General features: G+C 48.5%; 1 protein-coding gene across 4 annotated transcripts in view; it reads right to left on the bottom strand.

The window, feature by feature from the left end:
- Positions 1 to 183: 183 nt before the first annotated feature.
- Positions 184 to 9,789, bottom strand: part of mapkbp1 (mitogen-activated protein kinase binding protein 1) — a 31,638-nt gene continuing 22,032 nt past the window's right edge. Inside the window, exons 19-31 of one of the 4 annotated variants that reach the window (XM_085392545.1) lie at positions 8,033 to 8,161; positions 7,692 to 7,810; positions 7,569 to 7,600; positions 6,324 to 6,461; positions 6,131 to 6,241; positions 5,585 to 5,688; positions 5,378 to 5,505; positions 5,117 to 5,287; positions 4,919 to 5,000; positions 4,288 to 4,724; positions 1,117 to 1,824; positions 830 to 915; positions 184 to 750 (exon numbers count right to left, since the gene is read on the bottom strand). In XM_085392545.1, coding sequence (XP_085248671.1) covers positions 520 to 750; positions 830 to 915; positions 1,117 to 1,824; positions 4,288 to 4,724; positions 4,919 to 5,000; positions 5,117 to 5,287; positions 5,378 to 5,505; positions 5,585 to 5,688; positions 6,131 to 6,241; positions 6,324 to 6,461; positions 7,569 to 7,600; positions 7,692 to 7,810; positions 8,033 to 8,161 — 2,476 coding nt within the window. In that variant the 3' untranslated portion in view covers positions 184 to 519. Of the gene's footprint in view, positions 751 to 829; positions 916 to 1,025; positions 1,825 to 4,287; positions 4,725 to 4,918; positions 5,001 to 5,116; positions 5,288 to 5,377; positions 5,506 to 5,584; positions 5,689 to 6,130; positions 6,242 to 6,323; positions 6,465 to 7,568; positions 7,601 to 7,691; positions 7,811 to 8,032; positions 8,162 to 9,789 lie in introns of all 4 variants that reach the window. The other 3 variants (XM_085392543.1, XM_085392546.1, XM_085392547.1) reach the window with 3 other exon arrangements.

The following is a 9,789-nucleotide window of genomic DNA, read 5'->3' as shown; positions in this document are numbered from 1 at the left end:
CTCAGGAGGAGCGTGATTTTAGCCCCGCCCCTGTGAATGTAGCAGTCAGTGAAATAGCGTTCTCGTCTATCGATCAATAAAGTTTTAACAGACCTGCTGATTCTTGTTTGTTCTGCAGTAAAGTCGGAGATCACAGCGAGTCTGAAACTTTTATTAAACGTGACAAAAAAACATGAAAACGTTTCAAACTACAAATTTATCCCCACAAACACCCGAAGACATCAAAATGCACGACCGCGGTAAAAGCAGGGCCGGTCGGCGTGAGGCGAGGGGGCGGAGTCAGTAGTGTAACAGCTCATCATCACAATAAATACAAAGTCCTAGCATCAGATCACAAAGTGTGGTATTGCTCAGTCTAACGGCGATCAATAATCCGATCGCTCCTTCAGACTGACGGCCGCTGGGAAGTTCGAGGAACGAGAAACGTCTTTGATAAAAACGAATAAGATCATTGCATCAGTTTAAAAACAAAATGGCTTCAGATCCTTCCGGAGGGGGGCGGGGTTAGAGGGACGGGGCTCAGGTGCTGCTGTTGATCCTCCTGTGAACCGCCTGCAGGAGTAGCAGCGAGTACTCCTCCAGAAGCGCTGCCGTCTTCACCTCTCCCACACCTCCCAGCCCCCCCTCCGCTGCCAGCATGCCGAGCGGCAGGGCGTCAAGCTCCGCCTTCATCGCCTGGAAGGCCTCTGATAGGACGCGGGACATCTGGTGCTGGTCGAGGGCGGACTCATCTGAGGAGGAGCCACTCACCTGGAAGAAGAGGAGGAGAGGTGAATACTGCTGTGACCATCAAACATAGATGGTAAGGTGGGCGGAGTCTGTTACTCACTCTCCTGTACAGGTGCGTCGCTTTCTTAAAGCAGCTCTGCAGCTCATTGGTCAGAGCCCTGCAGCTCTCCACACTGATTGGCTCGTCTGCATAAAGAGAAAGCAGCAGGTGAGGTCACTCGAGCGTCGTTTTATTTATTTAAAAACAGACTGTAAACAATGATGCGATGAAAGCAGAGACGACAGAAACGTCTCACCCGTCACACAGGAGAGGAAGGGTGAGGAGGAGGAGGAGCCAAAGAGATGACAGGATGAAGGGATGAAGAGGAGGAGGGTTAGAGTCCAAACCTGCGTCGTCCATCTGCCCGGCGCCGCCGTCTGTAGGAGGCCCCGCTTCTTGTCGTGCGGGAGTCAGGGGGGAGACGGATACCGGAGGAGGCTGCGAGGAGGATGAGGACACCGTTGAGAAAGGGGGGAGGGAGGGTTTGTCAGGAAGCGGCCTGCTGCTACTGGAGACGCGAGCCTGGAGACAGCGGGTGGGTGGGGGCATCTGGTTACCATGGTTCCCCAGAAACGAGGAGCAAGACGAAGAGACGACAACTGGGACCACAGCTGCGTGAGGGGGCGTGGCCAGAGTAACAGAGGGAACCACGGCGACAACAGGAGGTGGAGTCTCTTTGATTTGAGATGAAGGAGTCGGTGATGTCACTGCCAGGTCGTCAGTGGGTTCGGGGACGTTAAGGCCATCGCCCATGGAGACAGAGCGGGACATCTTAGCCATGGAGCTGGCGGTGGGGCTCATGTAGGAGCGCGGCCCCGATGCAGTCAGGGAGGATGACGAAGACTTCCTCGGGGTGGTGGCGGCCAGAGCGGCAGCAGTTTCCTGTGATGGGGACCTCGGGGAGGCAGGGCTTGGTCTCTGAAGGGGAGGTGCCGTAGATGGGGGGCGTCTGGGGGTGCTGGGAAGGGTGACGGGACGCTCAGGGGGAAGGAGCAGCTGAGGGGGCACCTCCTCTCTGAAGGGACGAGAGATCATCTGGGAGATGGCGGAGTCACCTGATGATGAGAGAGACAGGAAGTGATGTAATTAGGTCCAACAAAACATGTAAACTCAGAGTAACACTGAGACCGTTTCCCCCCGTGGCCCTCCGTGTTTTTAATCTCCAGTGTGTGAACTGACTCTAACGAATAGTCGAGACCTTCTCTGATTGGTTCAACAGTCTGCGGAGTAGCTAACGAGTTGGAGTCACAACACAGAAACTCTGACATCACACAGCAAGCTAACGTTAGCTAACACTAGCCATAAGCCAGCCCGTTTAGAGTAAAAGATCCTGCAGACTGAAATGTTGCTGATATACAAATATTTCAAAACTTGAGTCGGAGGAAATAGTGTGAAACAAGCTGTGAGCCATCTTTGCAGTAACATCTTATCCTGAGAGCTGGAACTGGACACTTTCAAATTCATCAGGTAACGTCATGAACTGCCACCAAATTTATGCAGTGTGTTAAATTCTTGCCAGCTAACGTGAGCTGCTTGTTAACGCATAAAGCAGGGGCGTCAAACTCAATCGCACAGGGGGCCAAAACTCAAGGCCAACTTCAGGTCGCGGGCCAAAGAAGATAAACATTTATTGAACACTAAAACAATGTTTTTTAAACATAAATGTGAATAAAAACAGACAGGAATATTATTACAGATTAAATAAATTTAAAAAAATAAACTTTAACTTTAAATATTTTGCTCTTCATAAAAATATATCCTGTCAAAATTATGCAAGTTAGAAATATGAACATGCTGCCAAAACCCTAGAAAAAATAAATGAGAGCAAACACAAGGTTGGAGCCGCATGTAGACGGAGCTGGGCGTTGCTGCAGGAGTGGAGCTAATAAACTGTGTGGGCCATTCAGTGTCGTACTTTCCCTGAGTGCATCATTACACTGCAGCTGCATCTGAATCTGCACAGGTGCAGCTCAGCAAAGTGCGCTGACTTGGTTCAACATTACTGCAACAGGGAAAGTGAGGCAGGTTGCACTGGTGCATTTGTGACAGCTTCACTTTGTTATTTTGCTCTGGTGACAAACGTCTGCTGAAATGTCAGATTCTTCTTTAGCTCTTCTACTTCCTGTAGTTTCTGCGTTTAGGTTTTTCAGCTTATCCTGACGTCAAAGGAGCTTGGAAAGAAAAGCGTCTGGACTTCTTTGATTTGCTTGAAGACGTTTCACCTCTCATCCGAGAAGCTTCTTCAGTTCTAAGGTTCACAAGCGCATGGCACAACACAGAAGAGCCACCTCCACAGGACAAGACTCTGCAGTCCATCTGCATCTAAAGGTCAAAGGTCACTCTTTCGAGGATGCCAACGTTCACATTTTGGACAGAGAGGACAGATGGTTTGAAAGAGGAGTGAAAGAAGCATCTATGTCCACTGTGAGCGACCATCTTTGAACAGAGGCGGGGGTTTACGACACCAACTCTCTGCCATCTATAATCCAGTTTTGAGTTCCCTCCCCAGACGCCTTAACGCCCACTCACATCCTGGGCCGTCTGACCTCAGGAAATCACATGATAGGGTGGGGCCAGGTTTCACAATGAACTCACCCGAAACCCTGGCTGATTGGGACCCACACCCAGTTTCACACCTTGGGTCAGGCGATTAGAGGATCATCAGGGGGTCCTTTTGTCCCTCTGTGGGGGGTTACTCCCACTAGGTTATATCTGGGACTCTCCACCATTTGACCTTAGAACTGAAGAAGCTTCTCGGATGAGAGGTGAAACGTCTTCAAGCAACTTAAAGAAGTCCAGACGCTTTTCTTTGCAAGCTCCTTTGACTACGATGACCTGGATGACTGAGAACCTTCACAGACAGCTTATCCTGATGTTTTGTCTCGTAGTGCCGTCTTAAATTAAATTCCTTCATTACAGCCACATTAGCTCCACTAATAAGACACACGGGTTTACCAGCCTGTCTGTAAACATATATTTAGCCTCCCACTGGCGCTGAAAGGCTCTGCTTTCAGAATCAACTTTTCTCTCCACCTTTGTGAGCAGCTAGCTTCAATAACAGAAGTTTGACTTGATTGACGTGGGAATGTTCCCAGTTAGCCTAGCCAAGGAGGATGCAGCGCTGCATTATGGGATCTGTAGTTTGTATATTATTAGCGCCTCATATCGCCGGGCCATGCATAACAATAATAATAACTCTGTATAAAATGATCTCGCGGATGTGATGTGGCCCGCGGGCCTTGACTTTGACACATGTGGCATAAATGAAGTTAACAGAGCCACAGTGCTAACTTATATCAAACAGCGTTGGTTTTACTGGCTCAAATCAAAGACGTAACATTTAATTTCTACAGTCACAGCCAACGTGGGTGTGGTTAGCCTGCTAGCTTTAATTTAGCTTCTTTATGTCCAGGTGAGCGCTCATACTCAGGTGTACAGTGTATGCAGCTGCTTGGGGGTCCACAGTCTCTTTTGGTTCTTGTGCTGTTTACCTGTTTGTGTGGTGATCTGAGTGTTACCTGTGTCAGTCAGCAGGCTGTGGACTGACTGAGCCTTTCGAAGTCCAGCAGAGTTCAGATGGGAGGCAGCAGCCCGGGCTGTCGGTCCCTGGTTCCTCCTGCACTCCACTGCAGTTTGGGCCTTCTTCTTGAGCGGGGAGGGTCGGTGGACCTGCTGGGTCGAGGGGGTCTCCTCCTCTAGGATGCGGAGCTGGTTTGAACCATGGGGAGGCTGGGCTTGGTCCTGAAATGAGGTGGCCTGAGCCTGGTTCTGTTTTTGGGTTTGGTCCTGGGTCCACGGCACCTTCCCGTCCTGCCTCTGGCTCTCTTCCATCAGAGGTCGGACCTCGGAGACCAGCGGACGAGTCTTTGGCTCCCCCGCACCAGCCCCCGAGGTCCGAGATGGGAGAGGAAGCACGGTCCGGCTGAGAGAGCGAGAGAAAAAAGGTCTGAGTGATCTACCACACGTGTGCGTGGAGACCCCACAGAGTCAGTGTTCAGGCCACACTGTGTCTACAACAAGTATTCTCCTGTCCCATAGCTGAGCTGCACGTCTGCATTCAGGAAGCTGTTATCGTTTTTCAATAAAGTTTGGTTTAAATGGACCTGTGTGTGTGTGTAATTATTGACCTGTGTGTGACGGTAATCCTACCTTGTGGCTGTGCTTTGGGTGAGGAACCTGGACGAGATGCTCAGACTCTCACTGGAGCTGTGAGACGCTCTGCTCGGACTTCCTGTCAACACACAGGTCACATGTTCAGGTGTAGGTGAGTCTGCTGTGATTCAAATCCTGTCGCTTAGGACTGGGAGGAAAAATGCTGAAATCAGTTGCTAAGCTCTGCCGCCGTACCTGAGGCAGAAAGGTCAGCGAGCGTCACAAAGTGCTCCTTCAGGAACGCCTCCTGGTCGGGAGTCTGGGGTACGGGTTTCCTGCACTCCCCGCCACCTGGTCCTCTGTCTTCCTCGTCCTCCAGCTCAGAGGAGTTTCCGTCCATGCTGAGAAGCTCTGTGGGCTCCGAGTCTGATGGGCAGAAGAAGAGGGTTGGGCTGATAAAGACAGGTGAGAGGAAGCAGCAGCGAGGCGGCTCACAGACAGGTGAGTGCATCTCACCGTATCCTGCAGGTCTGCTGGGACTCGACAGTCTGGAGCTGAATCCCAGCGAGCAGCCGCTGTCGGGACTCGGTTTGTCCGGCCGTGCACCTTCAGCAGCAGGACACGCCTCCTTCACCTGGAACTCACTGACAGCAGGGGGAGGGGCTTATTTGCTGGTAAAAGCTAACGTCATCTGTGAATTCTCAGGACAGGAAGCAGTCCTACCTGCCTGCCAGGCTCACTCTGTCCTCCCATTGGTCCGGATACAGCACTGGGTTCTCTCTGTCTGCGCTCTGATTGGACAGGAGGATAAACTCTGGTCTGTGTACCTGTATGTACAGGATGACATCACACATCTGAGTAAGGTTCAGCTCACAGTGCCCTTCAGAGCTGGAGCCACAAAGCAGCATCAAACCCACGAAGAACTTCCTGCTGTTACTCAGTGGTTCAATCCCAGTCTGCACGCCAAGTATAACTGGGCAAGATACTGAATCCATCGGAGTGTTAATGTTAGACAGGAAGTGTGTGACTGTATAAGGGAGGGAGACAGGAAGGGTGAGGCGGAGCGAGAGAGAGACAGGGTGTGCGGCAGAGAGAGGGTGTGGGAGTCTGTCTCTCTCCCCACACCAGCGTGTGGGAGCGACAGGGTGTGAGTGAGAGAGAAACAGGGTGTGGGGCAGAGAGAGAGTGTGGGGGAGGGGCTTATTAATTTTTTTTACCAGCTGCGCCCCTCCCAGATCACAGTGAGAGACGCCCCTGACATACACAAACCTGCAGGCTGATGGTGCTCCCAAGCTCCTGATTGGTCCTGTGAAGCTCCTCCGCACCTTGACCCTTCCTCATCTTGCTGCAGTGGGAGTGGCTAACATCAAGTGGGCGTGTCTTCACAGAATAAACAGGACCGTTAATGCTAGTTAATCACTTGCGGGTGTTTTTTTTGAATAGTGTCTCTGAGTGTCCTGACCTCCGCCTGCTTGTCGGGGCAGAAAGAGTCCAGCAGTCTCAGGTCCAGCATGGACTTCACCATCAGAACCCCGTCAGCGTCGCACATCCTCCTGGACCAGCGCCGGCGAGGGAGTCGCGCCCCAGATAAGCCCCCATCCTGCTGAGTCACAAACAGAAGCCCTTCAAATATCTGCTTGGGTTACATCATCAGATCATATTTTAAACATTAGTTCAGTTCTCAAACCCAGCAGCTGTCTGTTATACATTTGAGTGTTCGTTCTAACGTCACACCTGTTGTTACATACGTACTATGTTTATTAGAGGAGCTTAACTTGTTTCTGTCATAGAGCTTATTAGACATAAATATGTAAATGCAAATTTTGCCGATGAGCTTAAGATACTTTAAAAAAAACAAACAAAAAAAAACAACTATCTTTTTATCTGAAGTCGGATTTAACGAGGTGGAGCTTTAGGCCTAATGAACAGAATCAATAACGATCTACCACGCCTGCTTTATCTTTTCCAAACTCTCCCCACTGAAATCCCGAAACAACAATTCGTGGAATGGGACAAGATAGTTTCCCGCTATTTATGGTTGGGGAAAAAACCCAGTACAGTACACTACAATTACCAAAGGACAGGGGCAGTCCATATTTACCATGTCTGAAGGACTGTTATTATTCTGCCCGGCTACGGCCATGAGTTTGTTTATGTGATTCTTTGTTTAAATCTCGGTGGAAAGACACAGAAGAACGAGCTACTAATGGCCCTCCAATCCAAGCCATAGTAGCAGACGGTAAACTAAAGTCGCGTTTGAAAGATCCTGATGATCCCTGGATAAAATCAACTTTTAAGATCTGGAAGGAGGTGTGCCGAGAGAACAAGCTTAACAAGGCAGAATTGATGCTAAGATGGTTTGCTTTTGGTACAGGGTTCCCGCCCAACCAGGGTGACATCATCATAATAATCATGATAATAATATATTAGAGAAATACAACTGGGAACTATTACTTACATCTTACTACAGTTTTGAGAAATTGAAATTCTGTTGGCTATTTGCATGTTGTAAAGTTCCTTCTGTAAATTCTTTGTACAAGATCGCCAATGAAAACTACAAATATATAAAAAAACAACAACTCTCTCTCACGAGGACGGACTCGCTAGAGCGCCCCCTTCAGGTAAAAACCATTTAATGAGCTGTTTCATCCCAACAACGAAACAGAATGAAATAATCAGTTAAAGGTCAAAGGTCACATGCACCAACCTTCCTGCTGCTGTACACCTCATCAGACGCCTCTGAGGGGAAGAAACAAGAAACGTTGTCAGTGCAGGTTAAAGGTCACCTGACCTCTGACAAATCCATCGAGTCATTCAGTTTCTAACACACCTGTTTCCTGTTGCACATTTCCTGCTGTGTCCGAGTACGGACAGCCAAGCTCCTCCCCCTCCTCCTCCTCCTTGTCACTGTCAGACAACATGGTGACCACAGGAGTCGTTGACGCCTCCCTGCCGCACAAACACTTAAGTTCAAGTCAGCACGCAGAGCCGCGACCATGTGACCTCACACCAGGATTCAGGACAGAGGTCACAGAGGTCAAGCTCACTGCAGGTTATTTTATTTTAAATCAGGCTGACTGTGGGTCAGGTTTTTTGTTTTCATGGATGCGTTTGATCGCAGAGTTTGGTTTGTTTTCTTCAGGTGAGTCTGAACATCATCATCACGTTTACCTGAGCTTCACGGCTCGCTGCTGAGGTGCACTCTGGGAACTGGGATTGCTGCAGGGGGGTCTAAGGTCAGCGAGACGCTGCCTCATCCTGATGGTGAGCTCTGGACTCAGACGCCACACGAAGATACAGCTACACACACGCACACACACAGACATACACGTGTGTATTTATATCCTTGTGGGGACACCTCATTGACATAATGTTTTCCCTAGCCGCTTACACTGACCCTGACCCTAAACATAACCATAACCATAACCTAATTGTGACCTTTTTTCAACCATCTTTGTTCTGTTAATGGAATGAAACTTCCCACAGGTGTGTATTTTTCTCAGATTTTTTAATTTTCAACATCAGCTCCTTAATAATGTCAATAATATTCACTGTACACCAAATTGTTCCTCTTGACTCTATCGTGGCCATTTTTGGCCAATTGAAACCCATTATAACCACCTTTATTGAGTCCTTGTTATTGACAGTACTATATCATGTGATTTAGGTCAAATTGCTTTCATTCTGAACTCAACACAAAAAAAATTGTAGTTTTTAATGTTTTTTACCAAATTACATCATTTACCCATTTTTGGCCAATCAAGCGATTTCATGTAATATTCAGAGTTTCTAGTAGCAGCCTTTGATGGCCTACCACACTCCAATGGACCAGAATAATGAAACAATTTTGACATAGGTTTGGTCTTAAGGATCTAATAGTTTGTGTTTGTGCATGACATTGCAGCACAAACATGTATTTGCAAGATAGACTGGAATAAATAATGATGCATCAAACATTACATAGCTTTACATTACAATGAGCTTTGAGGTTCCCAGTCAAACTTAGCTTTGAAGCGCATGTTAAAAGCACTTTTACTCTTGTATTTTTCATAAAAGATACCATACCCAAAATATTAACTCTAGAAATCATTTATTCTGGCTATATGGCAAGAAAGTCATCACTGCTTCAAGCACTGTCTGTATGATGGTCAGAGAGCAAGGACAGCAAGCAGTCCTCTGTCCTTGAAGAAAAGACATCTGCCCAAGATGAAGAAACTTCCTCTCCAGAAAATGAGGGGACAATCTCCAAAGAGGCTGACTGCATCACCACTGATGTTGAGTACTAGCCATTGCCTGAATCCTCTTCTTTGGGGGAGGATTGGGGTCGAGGGGCATGGAGGTGGAGGCCAAGCAGCTGATGGAAAAGAACATAGGAGCATTTTCTGAGACCGAGGAGCCGGTGACTGAGTGGATCCCTCGTGAAAGGAAAACCATGTGGGTCCCACAACTGAAGAGAGACTGCTCTACAATCCAGTACCCACTGGTATCAAACCAGGAGTCACCCTGTATGCCGTTTCCTGCATTAGCAGCCTGAGATCTACTTTTGACTTTTTTTATAACAAAGGAGATCTTTTGGCTGCTGTGCACCCTTACACGGGAGGTGAAGGTGTGAGGATTGGAGGATTATAGATGAAGTGGAGATGTGAGCCTACACCAGAATAAAGCAATACATAGCATGTTGGATGACAACACTGGAAGTTCTCAAGAAGTAAAAAAAGGCATGGGGTTCAGACTCCAACTGACGGAGGAGCTCCGAGGACAACGTCTTTCCTTCGGGCACCTTGGCAGAGGAACTCCTCAGATGAAAACTGGCCCAGAGCTTCCTCCCCAGCTCCTCCAGTTGCAACAGAGGAAGATTTTGTTGTCTGTCTTTGGCTTCACCAAAACTACCACAGCAATATCCCACATGCCAAAGCAACGGAGGAATG

Source organism: Rhamphochromis longiceps, linkage group LG19 (assembly GCF_057381845.1).
Source record: "Rhamphochromis longiceps isolate RC_006_pf linkage group LG19, R_longiceps_female_GT1.1, whole genome shotgun sequence".
Lineage (NCBI taxonomy): Eukaryota > Metazoa > Chordata > Actinopteri > Cichliformes > Cichlidae > Rhamphochromis > Rhamphochromis longiceps.
The sequence above is the reverse complement of the archived record's forward strand: the minus strand, read 5'-3'. Positions and strand labels throughout refer to the sequence as shown.